The sequence below is a fragment of the Phasianus colchicus genome, chromosome 16, assembly GCF_987193195.1.
Source record: "Phasianus colchicus chromosome 16, bPhaCol1.hap1.1, whole genome shotgun sequence".
NCBI classification, from domain to species: Eukaryota; Metazoa; Chordata; class Aves; order Galliformes; family Phasianidae; genus Phasianus; species Phasianus colchicus.
Window position 1 is genome coordinate 9,103,371 of NC_143451.1, and position 24,501 is coordinate 9,127,871.

General features: G+C 39.5%; 1 protein-coding gene across 5 annotated transcripts in view; it reads right to left on the reverse strand.

Moving 5' to 3' along the window:
* Nucleotides 1-24,343, reverse strand: part of LOC116237472 (BTB/POZ domain-containing protein KCTD5) — a 30,616-nt gene extending 6,273 nt beyond the window's left edge. Inside the window, exons 1-6 of one of the 5 annotated variants that reach the window (XR_016471788.1) lie at nt 23,997-24,341; nt 17,632-17,740; nt 16,506-16,597; nt 15,329-15,424; nt 12,120-12,236; nt 7,578-7,703 (exon numbers count right to left, since the gene is read on the reverse strand). Coding sequence is in view for 4 of the 5 variants with exons in the window: in XM_090151809.1 (XP_090007935.1) it covers nt 7,578-7,703; nt 12,120-12,236; nt 15,329-15,424; nt 16,506-16,597; nt 17,632-17,740; nt 23,997-24,230 (774 nt within the window). In the remaining variant the exon portion in view is untranslated. Of the gene's footprint in view, nt 1-4; nt 3,142-7,577; nt 7,704-12,119; nt 12,237-15,328; nt 15,425-16,505; nt 16,598-17,631; nt 17,741-23,996 lie in introns of those variants that run through there. The other 4 variants (XM_090151809.1, XM_090151810.1, XM_090151811.1 and 1 more) reach the window with 4 other exon arrangements.
* Nucleotides 24,344-24,501: the final 158 nt, after the last annotated feature.

Here is a 24,501-nt window from a genome sequence, read left to right on the forward strand (position 1 = left end):
AGAGGCAAATAAAAACTCTGTAAATGAAAATCCATGCAATGTCATTCCTAAAGAATGGAGGACAAAGAACAACATAATGACTACTTCAAATAACTGATATCAATTTTTTAGGAAGCTGGTTCAAGGACCTTCCTGAAACCTGTGCTTTAAGATTGAAAAAAAAAAAAAAGAAAGATTAATACATACCATATTTACTGTCAAACTTTGTGAAAACACATGTACATCACTACTAGTAACAGAGTCTGATTAATATAGTCAAAGCTTAAGGTTGGGAGATGTAAGAAGTAAGCCATTTCAGTCTCACCACTGTTCTAAATTTACTTAGGTTCTGTATGGTAAATGAACCCAGATACTTTATTGAAAATGAGGATGTAATCTTAACTTTTTGCCACTGTAAAAAAACATCCTTAACTCTTGAAAGTTTCAGCTGCAAACTGCATCCTCTGAAAACATGAATTAGCAATTCAAAATGTGCACAAATGACACAGTGGGTGAGATGATGCAGACAGCTTTCAAGGACCAAGAATATAAGTTGGCAAGAATCTAATCTACATTTGAAACAGATGTCCAGGCTTGATATTTTGCATGAACTACATGTAACCAACTAGATCTCTTCACAGATATTTACTATGCTGTTCAGAAATACAAAGCTCATCAGTTGGACTGACCAGCTATAGGAAAATAAATACTATTTTATGACAACCATTTTTATATATTTTTACATGAATATTATTTGCTCTGTTTTTATAGAGACAGGACACTGCAATTCTCACACATTACTTTGTCCATTGTTATTTTTTGAATGATTCAAGACAAGGAACTGAGAAGCACTGCAGTTTTTGACCTCATGAGCAGGAATGTATTTCTCACAAATTGCAGCTGTTACTACAGAACTGAGATTCCCATTGCCATGAGTAAAATGATTATTTTTTTCTTAAAAGCAGTTGGTTTGTTTAATACTTACTTTAAAAGGTGTATATTAAATACAGGGGCTGAAGTCTAACAGAAAAAAAAAAAATCTGTCCTTGAAAACTCTGGGAAATGTTGTATATAACATCTAGCAACACAAAAGTTATGTATCCCATTTGCATTTGACTATTATTTTTTTCCTTCTCTATTTAGATTCTCTTCAGTACCTCCAGTGAAGGAAGGATCACATTTTAGGACTGACTCCAGGCAACATTTCTCACATTGCTACTCTAACCTGAGTGTCAAACAGCAGTATCCAGGTCAGCTCTGAGGTTCCACAGAGGAGCCTTCTAGCAAACATAGAACCAGTCACGACTGAGGTAGAAAAGCCTACTAAGTAAAGCTTCAAAAGTACTGAGCACAAATATTTAACAGTGTTCATCTGAAAGTTAAACTATCTCTAATGATACTTCATTTTCCTCTTAATTCTTGTCTGTTTTCTAAGTGCTGGGAATGGCTCTTGATTTCAAACGCTGAAAGAAAGCAAAGGCACAGCATGGGAAACAGCATGGCTGTCTTCGATATATAATTTCTTTCTATGATGATTTGAATTTAATCTCATGCTATAACAAATATCATGCCAATAACTCAGTAACACATTCCACCCCAAACAATTCACAGAATCTGACAGCTTTGTGCCTGTTGGGTAAAAATTGGCAACCACTTATAACACAGCATGCCAATTCCATGCATGGTTTCAGATGAAAAAGTCTAGGAATTTGGTTTCTTTTAAATATTGTTTGAATGTTGACAATTGAACATACCAGCCTCTATCAGTCATCAGGCCCAATATGTCTTTTTCAGTGACTACAGTCATAGAACTATAGAATCACTTGAGTTTGAGTTTTAAAAGATCCTAAAAGATCATTTAGTCCAATTCCCCAGTCAAGTGGGGTCTTGCCTGCTTTGCACAACTTCATGGGATGTTTTTTAAGACTAGAGTTCAGAAAGACTCCACCACCCATCCTTCAGAGACAGTTGAATGTTAACTTCAAAATTAAAAAACAAATCATTTTTATTCTTTTAAATCCACTTTATCACTTGCACACTGAAATCCCACCGGTGTCTCACTTTGTGGTTACAAAATTCTGTTTCATTTCAAAGTCAGACAGTATTATTTCTTTAGGAAAACAGATGACAATGCAGGATCTTCAATACATTTCCATATGGAAAGATGCTTCTGATGGGCTCTGATACATTTTAATGCAAACACAGCCTATTTCAGGAGGAATAATTTACTGTGTGTACTAAACAGAAAGCATTTCACATTGAATTGTAGGAAAGATACAAATGTGTTCTGCAAGGAAGAGACAGGCCTTGAAAACTGCTCAGTAGGTACTACAAAGACATTCAAAAGGTATTAGAAAGAGAAGATAATGTCATTGATACCTATCTGATGCACTGACCTGCATGCAGGCTTGAAGCCAAAGAAAAAAATAAAGCTTACTGGAAGCTGGGGAAATATATCAGGAGTTAATTGGACATATGCTTAATACTTAATCTCTTTCCTTTAGTACTTGCAGTCGATTGTAGCTAAGAACAATGTATTGGAACAGAAGCCCACATGGTGGATAATAGTCCGATGCAGCAATTCTAGCCAGTAAGGCCAAAAACATTGCTGAAACAAGCACCTGTGCAGTTAGAAAACATTACTGCATCTATTCATTTTGTGAACGTTTCCCATCTAAAGTACAACATTTGAGTTTATTCTTTCCTTAAAAAATACTCTGACGTTTATTTAATAGAGCTAGAACTTCTGTAAACTTCAAGAACACATACAGTAAGATGAAGCTACCCCAGATCTGGCTGTTCAACTTGGCACACTTTGTTGAGACAGTAAATCCAACAAAAAGTAGAAAATTCCATCAAATCAGACAATATTTTAACTTGCTTTGCTTCATGCTTTTCTGGTAACCCCTACTTTTACTAAAGAGAAAGCACCTTCTGATCAGCTGGCTCTCAAGAGAGAGGTGCTCCATCCACCTCTGTTTAGCAGCTGGGTGAAGGATGATCTTCTATAGTCACGGCACAGTGATTTTGTCCAAAGAAGGAAAAAAATTTGAATTGAATTTGAATTTCAATTATCAAGAATTATACCGAAATTGGGCTTACTTACTAATTGCTCAAAGGATGACTGACTCGGTTCTGCAATCTGAATTTCCTCCTTTTCTTCTGAAAATAAGATGTTAATGAGATGGTGGCTATCTGGGCACAATGCTGAGAGAAGACACCTCAACAATAGTAGAGGCAACTAACATTTGAAAATGGTTGTGGCAGATATTCTAAACTGCTGGTAGCTAGGACTGAGGGGTATATCTGGAGCAGAAAGTTTTCATGCAAGAACATGATCTAAACATGCAAGAACATGAGCTAAACAGAGACTTGCACTGATCATGCTCCTTTGTCCTTATTCTTCAAATCTGATGTGTTCAGAATTTTCCTGCTTTTCATGCTTCTATTCTGTTTTTCCTCCAGGTATTCTCAGGAATGCTGAATAAACTCAGTTTCTGAGGGCCTGAGTGTGACAGCTTCTGAGATAACTAGAATGCAAGACCTATTTCCTCCCACTCAGAATAGATCTGCTACAGATGTAATAGCATCTGAAGAGACTTTCTGTCTCCTGGGTAGCTTAAGAATCCAGCATTCAATTCCATCAGAGGACCAATTTACTTTTTTTCAACAAAGCTTCAGATTTGATCCATTCCTTGCAGCCATTTTGTAAGAATAGGGTCTTTTGCCAAGCCCACCTCAGCAGCAGTTCCTGTTAGTATCAGGTAAGATAATAATCACAGTCAGAGAATGATTTGGGTTGGAAGAGACCTTATAGATCATCTAGTTACAACTAGTTGTAACGTAGCTTCCTCTTCCTCTGTGCAAAAGCAACATTTCAGAAACACTTCTGTGCAACTTCTATGTTGTTCCAGCAGTGACTTGTTAAGCACCTCTATCTTCAGCAAGACATCAAACTACAGTGGAAAGGACCTAATCCCTCTGTGGAGGGAGTTGTTTTGTGTGACAAAAATAACAGTACATTAAGATCACATCATTTGCTTGTATTTGCCAAGTCTTGATTCAAAAACATTTAGTTTCAAAATTACCAGATATTTTGACTATGCCGTACTTCAGTTAAGCTTGTGAATGTATTGCCAGATCAGGTATTCACTGAAAATTTAGTCTGCAAGTTTGTATCAGATGCCCCTACCCATAAAAAGTAATTGACAGAAAGATGTCAAAACCAATTCTGGTCCTAGAGCATCATCCCATACAATCTATATGAAGCACTTTTTCTCTTAGCATACCTTTAAAGGACATCACCATACTACAGCTGATAACGGCCACGTTCATTATTTTGTTAAAGAGCCAACATACAGAACAGGTTTTCTGCTTCTGCTAACCATGCCACAACTATAATCACGAACAAATACACCACTAGGACCAGCCAAAGGATAGCACTACTGGGGACAGGAATCGGTGGGGCAGAAAAGCATCTGGGTAAAATCCTACGGCAGCCAGTGCTCACCATGACATTTACACTTAATCTGAGTCATTCATATCGTAATCCGTTTCTTCATCTTCACTCTGAGTGGCATGCAGCATGCAGCAAGTATAGAGAAAGGGAAGGAAAAGAAAAGATTGCAAGTGAGTCAGAGCTGCAACAAAGTACAGTCCACTTAGACTTGAAGCATTGGAGAATGGCACTAATTTACTTTTATTTGGGACCCCCACTCTTCATAAGGAAGCATGACAGCAGACAATTTCGAGCAGAACATTATGGATTTCATGAAAACGTCCTCTCCCAAATGTCCAAAAGTCTGCAGACAGAAGTCAACAGCACCACGCAATATAATAACAGGGACCTTAAGTACACAGAAAATGTAAATAATCTAAAGTTGGCACCTTAGCTTCTCCACAGATGGGGAGGGATAGCACTTGAAAATCAAATTTTGGATGTAGATGAAGAGGCTTTAGTCATTACAGGTAAATACACTGAAAGAGCAAAGTGCTTGTGGGAACACAGGCTATCTTACAGTAATGTCATAGCTACCTGCAAAGACACTGAAACAATCTAAGTCAATGTTCCAAATGGGGTTAAATTCCCTCTCTCAGCCACACTAGAAGGCTGCAAGAGTCAACTACTGACAAGAACTAAAAAAAGCAGGTGCTTAAATACATCCCAAGACTGGCAATCTTGCTACCTGTTACATAGTTTTGTTGGTCATTTTTGTTTTTTACTGCAATTTGACCAGCCATTTCTTCCTTAAAAATGCCAATGGCATTTTAGATCAGGCTAAAATTACTACTCTGTGGAAAATATACACTACAGGAATGATCATTTTTGTACTTATTAACCACTAATGCTTCACAGCACATTTTCAATTATTTTTCTATATGTTATATCAACAAAACAATGTGTTATGCTTTGTACAAGCTAGAGGTTTACCAACATGTAGTTAAGTGAAGTATAGGTTTGAGAGGCAGTGAAGTTTGCATAGATCACTCAGGGTGAGAGTGGTGAAATCACACATTTCAAGATTTTAATTGCTAATGTTTCTCTGTTCCAACCTATCTGTGCAAGCTGTTTTCCATCAAACATCTCTAAGAAGGAATGAGGTGACACTTGATTACATAGAGTATCAGAAAATGCTTCTTCTATTTTGAAAGTTCACTACTGTTAATTAAAATCGAAGTGCCTGTCACAAAACATTACTTTTTTTTTGCTTTCTCTAACCTGATGTGTTGTAAAACTAATAGTTAGGAAGACTTTCTCACAGTTTCTAAAAGTCAGCTTCAGGATGTGATCACCTCAACCCATATATATATCACTGGATACCCTAATTTCAATCATATGAACTTCCTGAGGACCAACTCAGATGCTACTGAACAGACCACAGACTGGAAGTTTAAAACTAGCTAAGCAAGGAACTACTGAGACAACAACTCCCAAGGACCAGTCCAAATTTCTCAACAACAACACAGAAACCTCTCAACCAAAAAGGAATTCTGCTCCTCACACCCTGACAAAACATCCATCTATAACATATATAGCATAAAAATAAATAAAAAGGATTATTCAAGTATTGCCATTTATTGCTAGCAACTGCTCAACTCTTCCAGGACAAAAGGAGTGAATGTTTATACCTTCAAATAAAAATGAGCAATAATTCTCATACCATGTCCTGGTCAAGTTATGCTCTGTTCTCATCTCTAAAACGATAACCAAGAAGTATTTAAAAAGAGAAATCTAAGATTTAGCATCTCTCAGAGCTACTAATTGTACAGCAGTTGAACCATGCCCTGAACAAGTTTATCTATTCGGGTTTTGACAATTCAGTTTGATGTATATTTTCTACTATGTGAAGGATGCAGTGTAACTCTGGCAACTTCTGAAGTTCCCTGAGTACGCACCACAAATTCTTATGAAGATGTACATAAGGTTCAAGAATTCACTTTTCATTCCAGGCACATATCCCAGCCCTAAACTACTGCCACGCTCCTCTTTTCCGACTCTTAAGTTTTCCTGAAGCATTCTGACAAAAGCAGAACTTGATTATGTTAATCCCTTAGAACTCTCTGGAAATTTTATCTCAACAGAGACAAAATAGCAGAAATCAATAATTTGACTAAATATATATAAATAAAGCTTGGAGTACTTTTAAAATGTAATTTACAAAAATGTCTCCATATATGTAGCAGCAAAACAAAGCTACACAGCACAGAAAGTAGAGAGGTTCAGTCCATTTGGGGCCACAATGCCGAAGATCCAGATTGCTTTTCAGCATTATTTCAAGATTTATTTACCTTGAAGATGATTCTTGAAAGAGCAATCAGTGATGTTTCACCGTCTCCCATTTAAAAACACCACATGAAAAGCTTTTAAGCCAGCTACAGAAGTACTCAGTTTATCTATAGTCACTTCCTCTTACAAAGCAACTGCACCATGATAAAAACATCTAATATATGCAGAATAACAAGTGTCCATACATAACTCATTGCCTTCTTACTGCTCAGTTGCCTCTTTACATTTTTCCTTTGTACAAACTCTGAAAGACAACAGATGAAAATGCCTGGATATTGTGCCCACTGCAATCTTCTTATAAAACTGGTTATAGAGAGGAAGGAGAGCTGGAGAGAAACATGTAAATAATAAGCTATCAAGCACATTCATTTTTTAATGTATTGCACCATTTCTCAGAGATGCCATATTAAAATTCCCATTCTTGGTTGTAAGATTTCTTCAGTTGAACTCAAGCAAGAAGAACATTTTTCAACTGAAACACTGAAAGAATAAGGAATTATTCAAATGCATAAGAAAATAAAATGCAGATTCTCAACTGTAAACAGTAAACATCTGTCAGTACTCAATAAGCAGGACAGGCATCAGGAACAGTACAGATATTCCATTCATAGAAGCTATCTGGTGTAACAGATACTGCTGACTGTGCCATTTATGCTCTCCTGTACAATGAACAGGGAACCACTACTTCCTTGAAGGAGGGGGAAAAAAAGGCAAGTAAAGAATTGTCCAGAAGAAAGGTATGCCTTGCATTAATTAGCAAAGCCTATGCTGTGCTGACGCCACCTCTTTGCTCCAGTATACAGTAACTTACCTTTGCTTTTTCACTGGGTTCACTGGTTGTGCCATAGGGAGTGTTATGCAATTCCTTTGAGACAACACACAGAAATTCAGCCTGATCTTCATTGCCATAGTTATAGGAAGAACCGATACTGACCAGCTGAAAAATGAAAGAAAGAAAAAAATCACTTGCATTTCTACATAAAACAAATCCCACAGCTTCGCACTCCTCATTCTTCACATGATGGCTGTGCCTGAAGCATAAGTCTCCATTTCAATGCAAATACATTTTGATGTTGACAAATACACTGACACTCTGATGGTAAGATAAACATAGCTTTTCTTTTTAAACATTTACAGAATTAATGGCTTACAATTATGATTTTATTGTCAAACAAAAGGCTACAGAGTTAGGCCAGAGGAAAAGCAGCCCATTCCCTGTTCCTGTTATTTAATGGAAACATTCCCATCCTCCAAAGTTAATTTTTACAAATTTGTATGTTGTGTCTTAACACAGCACAATTTAGCACATAAATGGCTGCGTGCAGGAAGCACTTTAGCCAGGAAGGATAACTACCACTTCACTACGGATAACAGCACTTCTACTAAAACATCTTCTGAGTGGGCAGCATTAAAATTTGTCCCTGATTGGAAAACAGCAAAATACAGCATGTTGGGATGATTAACTATTAGCTATGATTAACTAAGATTATGTTGGGATATGTCTGAAATACATGTGTACTGCTGCAAGGAAGTGATTCTAGGAAGGACTATAGGTGGAAGCAGTATATAATGAAATGATTTATAAGCTTCTACAAGTCTTGATATTAAATGATAAATTACAATTTACTGAGAACGAAGGATATGCTAAACATCAATATTACCTATACACAACATATTTATCAAATGGCACAAGTTTCATACACCTTGTCTTACCTTACACACAGTACCCCTGCCTAATGCTAGAAGCTTTACACAGCCTGCCTTTCCCAGCCAGAATCAATTCTGATGAAGCTGGTTCATTTTTTTAAAAAAGATTTACTTCAAAGCCAAGAGAGGTAATGTATGGTGCTATAATTACTGACACAGATCAAGCACCTAAAAATCAAACTGTTTCAGAAACACTGTATCTAAATGCCATTCCCAAAACTATATTGCATCTAACTGCCAAACCACCACAGACATGTAATAAGGCTGCCCTATTCCTCAGACTCTATTATATCATTAAATCATCCTGGTAATAGCTCCACAGGAAAGGCTTGACTTGCTTTTTTAGATGAACAACATTTGAAAAACTGTGGTTATTTGTCTAAAAACAAATGTATCTCCATCAGTCTGGCAGAGCACCAGAGAGAGTTAAGACTTCTTAGAGGAGGGAAGATGAAACCAAGGTAAAATCTCGGTCCAGAATCTGTGCTTAAGGCATGACTCCCCTAACAAAAGTGAAAGGCAGACCATGGTTAAAAGCAGCTTCCATCTCAGGAGAAATTTTAAGGAGAGAGAGGAGATATTCGGATGTTCCAGCACTCTGGTAAGACAGCCAAGCAAGAGCATCCACAGATTGACAAAGCCAGAGTCCACAAGAGCATCAGACTGCATCTCTGCAGAATGAAACAACTTGCCAGGCTTAGGCAATAACAAAGTTTTTGGATCCTGATGGTATTAGAGCATGCCTAATATCAGGTGTACATCCCTCTCTACCAGGCTTGGCTTCTACCCCTTCTGTGTTCCACTAAGAGCTACAGCAAGGCTGTTTTCAAGGCCTCTCTTTTAAAGGAGGGGAAAGGAAGGACAACTGAAAGCCATTCTCCTTCCCATTTCAAGCAGAACTGCAGGCATGTTGAACTGCCAGGTAGTCAGAGTATGCACAAGACTCAGAAACACGTTGGTATTCGATAGCCTCACAGCAGTCTGGCCAGCAGTGCTGTAAAAGATTTGAACAGTCCAGAACTGGCAGTCAAAATTCAGCACTCTCAAACTAAACTTACTTTACCTACACTGTTTGGGTGTTATCACCTGAAGTCCTTCCTCTCCTTCTCTCCCCTGACTCCTATCATTACTTCTGACAACATACATGTGGTCAGTAATGAATACGGGCTGATCAAAAAATAGTGTGATCAAGACACTTTTTCACTAAAGCATTTAATGAAGTGAGAAATTCCAAGCCTCTTTAGAAGCACCAAACACCCTCATTAGAATCCAAGGGCACCATTTACCTGGAGAGGTCAAGTTACACTCTTCTGTCTGCACCAGATTATATTTTTGTGAGATAGAATCATAAAATCCCTGAAGTTGCCTAGTTGCCCCAAATGGACACTGAAAGTACACTGAAAAGCTGGAAAGATAACTCAGACCTTCTTCATAAATACAATTTGTTGACCTTTGTTCTTATCAGCAAAAAAACCCATGTACAGATCTTTAGGAAAAAAAAGCTGTTGAGCTGGCTCTAAGCCTGCTGAAGTGGTATAGAGTTTGGTCTATGCATTTTGTATCAATTAAGAGCTATATAATACAAATAGGACAACTACCTCAATTATTCTCGAATATTAAACAGTACGTTGCAGACCAGAACACATTCAAAAACCTGGGGACATATTTAAATAAAGCCATAAATAATTAACTTGTTATGAAGAGAAATGAATAATATTTAAGTATATGATTTCATCAGCATGTAGTCAATTTTTCTTTAAGCAAAATGGCAAGAACTTGATATCAGATAAGCTATGACAACAGCTGAGATGATCCTATCAGAAGAAAAAATTACTACTTTACTCATTGACACACAACAGTAATAAACGATCTCTCTGACAGACATGATAAAAGATGCAAACATCACCCAAATCCTCAATCCTGATTCAACTAGGCTGACAGTTCCTCAGCTGATAGCTACTTAAATTCCTACCAATGCTTCATAATTCAAATTAGATGACCTTTTACACATAAGTCTCTTTAGGAGACGTGGCAGACTGACTGCTCATTAGCTACTTGGACAATATTGAATCTGTTCACTGCAATAGGTATAGATGTTATTTTCCATTATTAAATAGCCAGCGGATTACAAGACAAAGTTTTGGTTTTTTTTATTTTTTTTGTTTTGCAGTATTAAAGGCAAGTGCTTCAAAACTCCAGTGTGCAATACTCCTACAAACAGTTCTTTATGTCTTCAACTAATACTTTTTTTTTTCTTTGAGCTCTCCATGACATGAACATATGAATAAAGTCATGGTGCCTATACTCTACACATCCGTAGCAATACATCCTATTTCCTACTCAGTTCTGGAAAGTCTGCAAACCTAGTGCATTAATTCCACAATCCAAAAGTTACCTGTGCAACTCTAAGAAATAGATATTGCTCAGTACCTTAAAAGTAGATTCCTGAATATACCCAGGCAGCAGTCCAGGTTTGAAATCAAGAATTGCAAGGCCAAGTGACCACGAAATAGGCAAGATTTTGCTCATAACTCACTTCACTGTCATGCTATCTTATGATGTTATACTAATCTTTTAGACTAACATATATATATACATATATCAAGGAACAGAAAAAGTACTCCAAGTATTTAACTGATGAAAAATTCTGCAGAACACCAGGTCCTCAGATCAATTCACATCATACTCTGAAACAAAGCGTAGCCACGTAGAGAGCTGGGATCTGCCTCCAGTGCTACTGGCTAGCAAAACAAATCCCTCCCAAACTCCGGAACACTGGAAGTGGCACAGTGATTAAAAAAGCAGTGACTTGAGAATAAGGGGAGCGGGAAGGATGAGACAGCCTAAAAAGTAAATGAGACACTGTCACTATTCATTAGGTTCTCAAAAAGCTTTTCCAAGGGGGAAAAAAAAAAAAAGAAGAAAAAAAAGAAAAACAAAAAAACCAAAAAGATCCCAAGATATTCCTTCTTCCCAACACAAGCTTTAAAACGAACTGCTGGTTTTGTTTGTCTTTCCAGGTTTATTATTTCTGAAAAAACATGTTATTTATTGTTCCAGTTTGAATATATTTTATCCACCTAATAACCAGTCACATTTGGAGTTACCACAAATAGAGGACTTGGAACTCAAAAGGTAACTCATTATCATGCAGATGAAATATAGTTGGCTTGGAAGAATGATCAACACAGAAAAGTACATCCCTGTCTGAAATCAGCAAACTCAAAGCTGTTATTTACAAGGCTCCTGATATTCGAATTGAACAACTTTTACCTAACAAGTACAGGTCAAAAGCAGTTAACTTTGGAGGAAGATTTGAGGGAAAAAAATTACCTATTGAGAAGATAAGAATTCTTCTTAAGAAAAACCTTCATTTAACTCGAGTCTGAATAAACATTTGTTTGTTTAAAGCAAAACAAAACAAAAAAAAATAAAACACCAAAAAAACAAACAAACAAAAAAAACCCAATGTGAACATTGATAATGTGCAATGGAAGACTGTGAATATAAATAAAAGCCAGTCACAAACACGTACAAACTGCTATGTGTTGTACACCCAGGAATAAAGTGGAATTATTTGAAAGCAGCAGAAACGCAAGGAGGCCAAGCATATCAGTGTGAGGGCAAAAGGAACAGCGTGACACACCTCACTGCAGCATTTCTGGAAGCATCTCTCTTCCCCTTTCACTTCCCGTGACACTATCAGCAGATACTCTGACTGCTGGGCCCGGCCACAGCCATACTGGGAACCTATACTGACAAGCTGAAATAACCAATCAGAGCAAAACACAAAAAGAAACCTTTGTAAAGCTGCAGCACATACCATTATCCAAATCATACAAATAACAGATGAACTCAAATGTGTAGGCAATATTTACTTGTCCCTAGAACAGGCCACAATTTTAGTTTTAGCTTACTAAAAAGTAATGGAAGCAGTCGCAAAACCATCTGTAATTTCATGGGAAGTTAAAAGAGTTACTGATCAAAAACCAGAAAACTCCTCATATCATTGTGGTGTAACCAACTGTACCAAAAAAAAACAAAGCAAAGTTTGGTGTATTATGAAAATGAGAGCATTATTTTCCTGTCATTCATTCCAATTGCAGAAAGTAACATGGATGTAATACTGGAAGGTGTTATGTAAAGTGATATATCCAGCCTGGGAATGAAAGGGCTTCATCTTGTTCAGGAGCTGTTAAACAAAATACAGCTAAGGAAACATATAAAGTCAACTAGAGGGGAAAAAAAAAAAAGAGTTGAGCATTTCAAAATGGCTTCAGAAGAGTTGATTTACAGAACACCAAAGCGAAGAACTGTCGTGAAAAAATTGTCCTGTTCTCATTAAAGTCAATACTGTGAACTGCCCTTGCAGCTTTCAAATGTCTGAAAATTCACAGGTTTGTAACAACCTCAGCAGAATTTCACAATTCATTACAAAAAAATATTTTATCTTAATACATGGCAATTCCTAACCCATTTAATTCAAAGTGAAGAAAAGGGCACTTGAGAAAGATGAGAGCTCTCAATTGAGCGTGAAGAACGAGCCACTAACTGCCCATTCACAGTAAGCAAAAGATCACCACTGATGAGAACATTCATGACCATTAGGTTTATTTTTATCCTCTTATGCACTGTGAATACCTTTGAAGGCAGCAGATAAATGCTGTCTTTTTCAGACAGTGAACCTATTGAAGATGGTGTTATGGTGACAGACTCGGGTTACATTAAATATTAAAATTTACATGACTGATATGCTGCTGCTGCATAGAGCCTTTATGAGCAGCAGTTCTGTACGGCCCAAAGTCTCTCATTATGCAGTAATGCCCCAGTGTTCGTTTTCTGATTGCCTGAAGATGTAATGATGGAAGCTAAAAATAATCTACAGACTAACACATTAAAAATCACCCAAGTGGGGCAGCACAGTTATTATGGGTTGTTTTTGGAATTCAGCTGATATGTAATTGCAGATTTCTAGCACTGCTCATTTATGTTCTTTGGAAAAGTGCATCGGTGCATCCTCATAAGTGCACTGAAAGTTTAACACTTTCCACTCCTATTCAATTATCACATCCAATTGTATTTTAAGAGGAATTTTTTAAATGTTAAGAGAAAAAATATTGTTTATCCATCTCAACCACTAAAACACGTTACATTGGGTGCAGAACACAGCGACTCTCAACCCTCAGGCATTTTTCCTTTGAAAAAGCTGATGATCTCTATTCCATCACTGATATCTATGGAGTGTGGCAGGTGCCATCCCAAAGAGTGTTTCCGAAGGAAGCTGAGCAACAGATATTTATTTAGAAAAAAAATACAAAAATGTTTCAGTGTGTTCAAATCTTAATAATATAACTGCTTATATATATATATATATATAATAACAAAGTATTGCAATCATGTTCTAAGTGAAAGATGCCCACTAAAAGCAGGTCTGCAATAGAACCAAAGGAGAGAATGGCATGGGCTGAAGTAAGGAGAAACTGAATAATAAGGGAACCTAAAGCTGCTGTGGCTGTCTACCTCAAGCTACGTGCCTGAGAGAGAGCAATGTGGGGGAGAAGCAAAGTAGGAAGAAAGCTGGATGAAACAAGGATGTAACGTTCAAGAAAACCACTAGAATTTTCTCAAAATGTAAATTCTAGAAGAAATTACAATGGTTCTTTCTGCAGCTGCACTGCCAAAACAATAATATTTCAAAATGCAATATTCCCAAAGAATGTAGGATTTTAAGACAGCTAAAAGATATAGCAGCAATTAATCTGTTGTAAGAATATCTATTTTTTAGTGAAAGACCGTTTCCTGTGACAAAGAAGAATGTCTAAAAAACATTATCAATGCACTGGTCAAAAACGAGTCCCATGGATTAAAAAAGAGCTTTTTTCACTGATTTAATACTGAGTTTCTGGTATGCCAAATGGATCTTCCAATACTTGAGCTGGAGAACTGAAGAATAAACTTTCTCTGTGCTGGTTTAGTTTATTTGAGAATGGCTTTGTCTATGATATAAGAGATTTGCACATTTTATAGAATACAAACAAAACATTCTTTTTTTAGGTTTGTGCACCGCGGTCTTAAAATGATCTTAAAATGTGTTATTCAGGGGAGACTGCATGGGATAAAAAGTTTGATTATTCCAATCTCTCCTATAGTTGGCACCAGACACTGAAAAACATGGTGGCTGAGCACCTGTGTCTTACACCAGAGTCACTGTTCCAGCACAGTCTAGATATTCGGGTAGTTTAGGAATGTGAACATTGAAGAGACCATCTACTCAGTTTATTCACAGACATTATAAAAAGTAACAGAAAAATCTTCTCATTTTACACTGTATTCTTCAGTGTACACACACTACTACTTTTATGCAAAGCAAAGAAGGAAAACAAGTAGCTCCCACCTATCCAGCCTCACAGCTGCAGAGATTTAAGTTGTTTATAAGCCCCTTATCTGAAGAACCACTGTTTGGATCTGACAAACATTTATCTCCCAAGCCCATCTCTTCTACCAAGAACTCTTTATATCTGATCTACCATTTCTAGAAACCTTTAAATTTTTTTTTTAACTTTAATCACCATCCAAACGTCACTGTGCAGACCCCAAAGAGTTACATTTCAAACATGATGCACATGTTTTTATTGAAAGTCAGATCCATTTCACCGTTGGAGAGCATTTCTGTTCTCTGACAAATAAGAATACAAACACAAAACTTCAATTTAACTGGGCATCTTTTTATCAATCCAATTCCTGTTAACGAGTGCACTTAAAAAGATGCATATAATTGACTTTCTACTTCTCTTACACATAATTACACTACATTTTCAGAAGACACTGTAATTACATCCTATATATTTTTGTTACCTGTTCAAACTTCCAACCATCAGACATTGTGGAGACCATTTGAGTGAGTTCCTCTTCCTGGCACTGCAGCACTCTATACACGTGTTTGACTGGCACCTTTAGAAAGAAATATAAGATGCTCAATACAGCATGGAATTCACTGTCTTCGTGAGTTTTCTTCCTTATTCTTTATATTTAGAAAGCAACAGTTTTGGGTTTGGTTGAACTCTCATTTGTTCAGGATCACCCTGTAGCACATTTGGTGCTTCATGAATGCTTCAGGGACTGACAGTGCTACATATGAGCTGTAATAGTCCCTAAAGAGTTGAGCTTCCTCCACTGTTCCATGTGTAGCAAACCATATCATTTAAAATCAAGGCTGATATTCTGCTTATAAGGAATATCTTATGTCTCTTGCTCAAAAACATTTCTACTTCCCTGCCAAACTTTCCCCTACAGAACAATGAATAACTGGGACCACATCAGGTGAAACCATGTAGGAAATACTGTGAGATAAACTCAGGTATCCCATGGCCCAGTTTCAATAGCAGTTGGGCAATAAGAAGTTTGTAATGAATAATGTCCATGAAGACATCATCAGGGAAGGCCAGAAAAGACTGTTAAAGAACAGTCACAAACTTGAATATTTTCTTTACCCAATCATTCCAATGTCTTATTCACTTTTACGAAGAAACTGATTTGGCAAGATCTTTACAACTACAAAACATCACAAATACAGAAGAGAACTTTACTACAAAAGATTAAGTTCAGAGCTAAATAACATCTGTACGTACGCTGCAAAAACATGCAGCTACAGCATTTTCAGACAATCTCACCACAGTCAAAGTACATAAATATATATGAAAAAATTGAGTTTTTTCTGAAATAACTATTTCCAAACATATTTTGATAATGAAATTCTACCACTACCAGACATTTTTTGAACAACTGAATGTTTTTTATTTTTTTAACAAAAACCAGAAGCCTTTGGCTGTTGTAAATGTACTGGTAGCTACTGAAGACTTAGAATATTGTTCTTTGGGTACTAATGGCTCCAGTTTGGCCAATGAGGGGGACAGACACCCAGTATCTTACTGGGAAAATGAACAGCTAAAGGAAAAAAAAAAAAAAAGAAACAGAACCACTGCATACTTGACAAAGAACAAATAATGAAAAGCACACTGAAAAAAGGCCTCACCTGTGAGATTTTGCTGTCTCTTTCTCTTATTTTGTCCTTTACCAGTTTTATTAGTGATGTGATATTGTAGAATTCAGCCTCTTCCAGTACACCTAGAATGAGAACATTTTTTGAAAAGACTGTGCAACCAAATGCTCTAGGCCAAAACCACCAACCAGGTCCTAATATCATCTTCTACACGGCTATGGAAAACAATTCATTTTGCCCTAGGATTGGTAAAGGAAGCAACTCTGACTTCCTTCGGGAGAACTGTTTTCAAAGTTGAGCTCATTCTGAAAAATTGTCCTAAAAACAAACTGAAGAAAACCGATGTCATTTCACATACAGAAACAAAAGGAGTACAAATGCCATTCTACAGGAGTTTAAAGGACCACCATAGCTCAGGTCCTGCCTTGTGCTGGAATAGCAAAGAAAAATACAAACACTCCTATTGAAAAGCTCTGTAACTACCAGCGTGCAAAAAATTGCTCTACCTGCCACTTGAGATCTTGGATTTTGACTGCAGTAGCATATTACCAACTGCAACCACTCACATGTTAAAGTCTTATCTGTTCCCCACACAAACTGTGTGTTTAACAGTGCAGATTCAAGCTATAATTCAAATTATTTCCTGCTCATATGGTTAGATCCCATTTCTCTTCAATCAATTTCTTGAATACCTTATCAACACAACTTTAATACTAAAACTGTCATCCTCCATTAGGGTAAAAGTGATATGAAGGCCAGGAAGGGAGAAGCTGGGGGCAGAAATTACTTTTTGCCATGTTCCACCCATCTGAACATCCCCAGACTTCGCTTGTACTTTGCTTTATATCTTCTAACACTCGTTTGACAGGCAGTATTCATTTGCTTGAAGAAGACTAAAAACTATTTCACAGAGTCATACACGATGATGATAAGAGGCATAGCTGTATTTCTGAGGATGGGAGCTGTGACACCAAAATCACTCAAAATGCTCTAACAACAGCATACTGTAACTGTACAATACCAATCAGCTTTGTCTGCAACAGATTGAAATGCTGCACTAACATTCATCATCTACTTCTAAGTTGTTTTTGTTGACTTTCAAAGCAGTAAAAAATAACGACAACGTGACAAGAGATCAAGAGATTTAATAACATCCTACCTTCCTCAGCTAGGTCCTTGTTAATAACCAGCTTCCCGTGTCTGAGATAGTTCAGCACTGGCCCAAAGTAGGTCGGGTCTCTGTCTATTAAATAGGCACCTGTTTCATCCTATATTAGAAACAAAGAAAGGAAGAAAGAAACAAGACAGCTAAAGAAGCACAGTGATTTGAATGTCCAAGCAGGAATTGCAAGCTAATACTCAGCTTGGTATCTGAATAGCAAGCAGGTACTCAGACATAGCCCCACTTCAAGCCAGGTTTGTTTTAGACATTAAACGAAATTCAGCGTTTGTAATTACATCTGATCAGTTACTCAACTCAAATTGTGTAACAGACAACTTCTTTTGGATGACCAATCGCCCCCACCCCTTGTTACCAATTATAAAAGCATCAGAGCACTGGTGCCATGGGTGAACACTGAAAACTAAGGTTAAAAACAACACAGGAAGTACTATTTTGGTTGGAATCCTGAAGTCTCGGAACAAAGGCTACATTACAGTGAGGTTCAAATACCAGCTATCTTTTTTCATCACCATTTTGATCTAAAATCTTTTGTTTCTGCCTTAGCTCAGAGGTACAAATACTCACAGGGTACTGAGAACTGCCATGTACCAAGTGAGTGCTGTATGTGCATCTTCAAAAAAACAAAAAAAAGGTATGCTGAAAATGCAGCTCCTGCCTCCCTCACGCAAACAAAGGCACGCAGCACCTCCAACTGATGCTCAGCTTAGTGAATTGAACACTGGATTTTGTAGAGCGTTCAGGAACATTTCCTGCACAGTTGATACCCTTGACAAAGAATCAAAGGAATAAAACTTTTATTTCCTTTATAATTCAGTTTGTGTGAACTGTTGTGAGCAATGCAGTATTGATATACTCCGACAGCCAGATGTCTAAACTGGAGGAGCTTGATAACAGGATTGCTTAGCAGGTATGCCATCCCTTTCTGTCAACAGATCACTACAAATATTAGTCCTTTAGTACTTCAATTTTTCCTTCAATATATATATCTGATAAATGTTGATAAAGACCTAAAGGGAGGTGGGAGGCAAATGGATGAGCTCAGGCTCTTCTCGGTGGTGCATAGTGACAGTACAAGAAGCAATGCCCTAACACGTGAACACAGGAAGTTCCATACCAACATGCAGAAGAACTTCCTTATGGTAAGGATGGTGGAGCACTGGAGCAGGCTGCCCAGAGGGGCTGGCAGTCTCCTTCTATGGAGATATCCATGACCCAGCTGGATGCCTACCCGTGCAACCTGCTGCAGGGGACCTGCCTTAGCACGGCACCTGAACCTGATGACCTCTTAGGATCCCTTCCAACCCCTGCAGTTCAGTGATCTCCTACAAATACGTACTGTAGAGTTGAGAGTGCGCCCCTAAAAACTTTTTTACAATTTATTATTATTGGTATTTTAGTAGTTTACAAGAAATATCACAAATTATCGGTACCAGCAGTCCCAGCTAAATTTGAATCATTTTCTCCAAAACTATATTTGTTCTACCTGAAAAAACCCTACAGACCCAAATCCTTGCATTTGGAAATTCATGCTGATACATAAAGGTTTGATGATTACACTGCAATACCCAAAACCTCTCTCTACTTATCATTTCTTAAAAGTCCTTTAATTGTCTCGCTGGAAATGAACGTGGATTTATTTTCAGGCACGCAGATTTCTTTTCTGGAAGGGTGTATTTGTCTCATCAGGGTCAGCAGAAAGCTAGACCACAGCCTGAATTGAAATACATATATTACAAACTAATTCCCCACTTCCCCACAAGAAAGCACCGTTACTTGAGAGGAACTAAGTGAGGTATATGGTATAATTTAAATAAAATGATCTCTAACCCCACTTAACATTGTTCCCAAGAATTGCATGAACACACAAATTGAATCGTTAGGAATCCATGCCCAGCTCAGTGCCTCCACTGAGGTCAAAACAAGGCTGATGGCTTCTCAAATATCTTCTTGAATGGACGCTGTCAGAAACCACAGGATCAAACTCTGCTCAACGCTTTGAGCTCCAACGTGTTTATCTGAAACACTGACATCATTTACATACACCGAGCGAGCAGAATTCCTGCTAACAGCAGGAATGTGCACAATTATACTTGGCACTAAGGCAGGACTTAGAAACAGCTGCCTCCCTTACCCTCCTGTGGCATTTAGATCTTCATCTGCATGCCCCCAACATACCTCTTCTCTAACTACGTGATCTGAAACATTGAAAAACAGTTGACTGCCAGTACAAACCCAAACTACATTAATATCACAACACGCTCACCTAACTGACTAACCAGAAATATACTGGCAAAATAAAGTTCATCTTAACTATAACTTAGAATAATGACTATAATTAAGATGCTTTTCTTGCACTGATTATTTAGTGCTGACAGCTAAGGATGTGCTGCCAAGAAGATTTTGATGCATCTAAAACATCCAGTGCTTCCTTCCTTCCTTAACTGTCTATCTCAGTGCTATTATACTTTACTTGAGAAAGGTTTCAAAAATCAAGCACGAACACAGTTGACAAAATCTTTTTAGGAAAGGTTGACAATATTCTTGCTTAGGGAGAAGTTTAATGAATGATAAAACAGTTTATAAAAGATAAACTGGTATATTGGGAAGATGCTGAAATCAGGAAATGCCAAGCTGTAAAACAATGCAAACATGGAGGAAGTTGAACAACGATGAGAAGGTAAGCAAGACTGCTTGTCCATTTTTACATATTCACCAATGAGCCACAATTTAAACACTTCTGAAAACAAATTCCATTACGAACATTGGACATGGCCACTACCACTCACTCATTTGCTGAGATGAATCTCAGATAGGCTTAAACACAATGACACTCATCACACCTGGAGACATAAAGTGAGAGGAACAACATATTCTTTCACCATATTCTTTCTTTCAACATCAGTTTTGCCATAGGGAACACCAAGGTCAATCTTCCTTCTGCTGCAACCAGAAGCACACCCAGCAGCAGCCCGCAGGCTGCCAAGCCTCACTCTGCCTTTGAACCTGCAGGTGGCTGGAAGGCAAACACACTGCCTTTCCAAAAGCCCCTTCAGTAAAAATGAAGGAGGTGTTATGATGCATGTAGTTAAATAACAAATAAAAATGTTGGTGTGCAAACCACGAGAGAAGCAATCAGTCCCTGGGTACGCAGCTGGCAAAGATGAAGTATAATCTATGGACGATTTCAGTTTTCCATTCTCGTTTCTAGTAAACTTGTAGAGTCAACATGCAACCTCTCACTGTAGCAACATGGCTGATGTATGCCTTATGAGTTTAGGCAGAAGCACCTTGACTACTCATTTGTGAGTTTGATTAAAGATCCATTCTCATCGGGGATGAGCATTTCTTATGGTCTCATCCTCTAAAGCTACTGAAGTGCATTCCAAACTCCCCACACAGCAGATAGCATGATGTACTGCTAAAGCTGCATTTCTCATAGTTCCTTCTAACAGCAGGCTCTCAGTTTTGATTACTGCCTTGCCGGCTCATCACTTAAGCTTCTCCCTGCCCCACCTATCCCTGCGCTCCCATCTGGAGGCAGAGACAAGTCTGTCCAGGATGGGTGGAACAGCCATCAGCCTACAGACAAGCCCACATTCACATTCTCCTACACTGACGTTTCAGAAGTTCAAAATGAGGGGTTTAAAGCCTTTGTGATCTTCAGGAAGAAAACACAACAGGATCAAACCCAGGGAATCCTGGGTCAAAGATAGGTTCCAGTGCTCCAAAGGTTAAGAGGACATTATTAGCTACGCCGTGCAGGAACTGCTGTCTTACAAGTGCAAAATCGCACTGCATAGCTGCAATTGTTCACAATCTTTAGCATATGAGTAAGAAAAATTATCATCTTAGTATCAGACTGCAACTTGAGACGGTAAAAAGTAAAACCATGATGAAAAAACACACCCAGGGCAATTTGATTTCAATTGCTATAGATGTGGCAAAGGAGAAGAACCAGAGCCTGGGACAATAATACAGATAACAGCAAGGATTCTCTTGAAATATCTGTGCTCATTAGTTAAAAACATTTGACATCTTGCACCTGAATCAAAGAGACAATCTGTAGGTCTGCTATTGCATCAGGTCAGCATGCTCACAAATGGGTGAGATGTCTGCAATATCTGTCTGCATTCAAGGGAAAAATAAGGGAACTGCTCGGGTTGTGCTTGTTGCTGACAGAGGGCAAAGAATCTAAAGGTAGGTTCTGAACCAAACCCTTGGAAGACAGGCACGACTTGGTTAAGTTACATTAGGGATTCCAAAGACTTCTGCACTCATCCGTCATTGTGGATTTTGCAGAGAACAGATTCTGAATGGATGAAGTGAAAATCAATGACTACAGTGCAGATGTTCAAGACAACGGAGCACAAAACTGACAAATGCACTGAAAAGACTGCAGTGAATGCTTAATCACTAAATACGTAGCTTTATGTACATCCAATTGAAGACAACTGGGTTCAAAAACCCAGAGAATGCAACTCTGAATAAGATGACTTTCTCAAAATACAGAATTATTGTGCAGGTTGTACACCTGCAACCTGCACAATAATTTATTAAAGGTGGCTGTATCTGCCACAACTTCAATTAAATAAACCCACTAAGATTTAGTCTTAAATACAAGATGCACTGAACACAAGCTCTGCCTGAAACAGGCTTAGTTACGTCGGTATGGAAAGTGCACCTTAATGCCATATTCTCATCTTACATTTCAGTTCCACTGCAGGTCTGTCCCCATTTCACACCAAACTGAAAGGCCCTCGCCTGGTTTCATGTCTCACTGCCAGACCTGGAATATGCAAGCACTGTACAGACAGCAGGTTTAGATGATCATCTCCAAAAGCCCATTGAGATATCAGCGCTTTGGTGATAATGCCTGTGGAAGATGACTGATGGCACCAATGGATGAAATGAAGAAAGCCAAATGCCTTAAATGGAACTGAAGCAATCGATCCACAAATGTGCCTATTATCTCTCCGAAGACATCAAGAGAATGCAAACAACCTTTCTTCTTCTTCTTTTTTTTTTTTGCAGTGGATCAACTGGAAAAGGTTAGTGTAATTAAGGCGCCTTAATTATTAAGTACACCTTATTTTTTATTTAAGAAACCTCAGAAGAAAGCTTCCCCATCTCCCAAGTGAAAGCAGCTTCTGAGCCATCAGCAAGCCACCCACAGCTCCTCATTTACTGAGGTCAGTTTAAGCCAAACCTCCCAAAACTGAACAAAGAAAACACAAAGCCGCTCCTCACAATACCGCAGTACCACACTGGAAGGTATTTTCCTTTCTTTAGCTCTGGAATGCTATTCAGAGTCTGCATTTTCTCAAGCTTTTAAACATCCTTTGTTAGGTGTGACAAAATGAGGAGGCCCACTACCAGAATAAAAGTTTTTATATCAAACAACTCTTCATTTTTAATCAGTTAGCTGTATGTGTGAGGGCTATAAGCTGTCCCCTTTTTCTCCACAAATACCCAGTCCTGGGTGTCAGGTTTTGCCATCACACTCCCACATCTTGTCCAGCACTTCACGTGAATGCTTTACACCCAGTACAGCACAATCAGCAGTACTTTCCCTACTAAACACGAGTCCAAAGGAGCCCACGATGCTCACTATCACCCCATTCGCAGCCTGTACTGCCCAAGGAACGCCTTATTTGACGAATTTCCAGAACACAGAACGTTACGCCTGGATAAGAAAGGTTATTTTTCCTCACTTACTGAATTCCAGGTTCAAAGAGCTTTCCTTTACACTAAAAGAGGGGTGATTCAGGTTAGACGTGAGGAGGAAATCCTCCACCCAGAGCTGTGGGTGCCCCAGTCCCACAGGAGCCCAAGGCCACAAGGAGCCGTGGGCAGCCGGCACAGGGCAGGGCTGGGGCGGTGAGATCCCCTCCAACCTGAGCTCTTTTACGAACAAACAGAACAATTCGAGGGAAAGAAAAAAAAAAAAAAAAGCGATTTCGATCCGGTTCTTGAAATCGTACTGGAGAACGATGACAGTGCAGAAACAGAACGACACCGTTCTGCAGGCAGCCGCTCCATGGAAGCTACAGCTAAACCCGCTCAGCGCCGACACGCAAACGAACGCGCAAGCGATCCGGCGCTCCCCGTGCGCTGTTCGGAGGGCAGCCGCGCCGCTCGAGAGCCCACGGAGCTCACGAGCCACGGGGCCCCGCCGCCCCGAGAACTGAAGTTCCTCCAAGCGCACGGACCGGCCGCCCGCCGCCCTTTGGGAACGGCCCCCCGCCCGCCGCCGTTCCCGCAGCGCTGCCCGCACGGCGCCGGGCCGCGGCGGCCCCGAGCGCCACGCGGAGCCCGGAGCGCCCGCGTCGCCGCTTCCTCACCTTGTCCGAGTCCAGGTCGGGGTCGGCCTGGCAGAGACGGAAGAGGAAGGACTTGGGGTCCCTGCACAGCGTCTGCCGGGTGGTGAGGAAGCAGGTGCCCCCCACGTTCAGCCGCACCCACTTGCCGGGCACGGCGCCGGGGGGCGGCGCCGAGCTGCACCGGCGGCAGGGCCCGCCCGGGCCGAGGCCGCCGATCGGGGCGACCGGGAAATCGCAGTGGTTCTCCGCCGCCATCCTCGCCGCCGGAAGAGTCCGCCCCACCTACGGCTCGGCGGGCGCGCCTCCCCCGGAAGCGTCCACCTCGGCGCGCTCCGCTGCCCGCCCGGCCGCCAGGCGAGGTCCGCGCGCTGCCGCCCGCCGCTCTCGCTCTCTCTCTCCCTTCCGCCCCCCTCCGCCCCACCGCGGCGCCCCGCACCGCCCGGATCGCGGTGCCCCTCGCACAGCGCCGCCGCCGGAGCGCCGCGCAGCCCCCGCCCCTTCCCATGACGCGGCGCTGCGGAAGGAG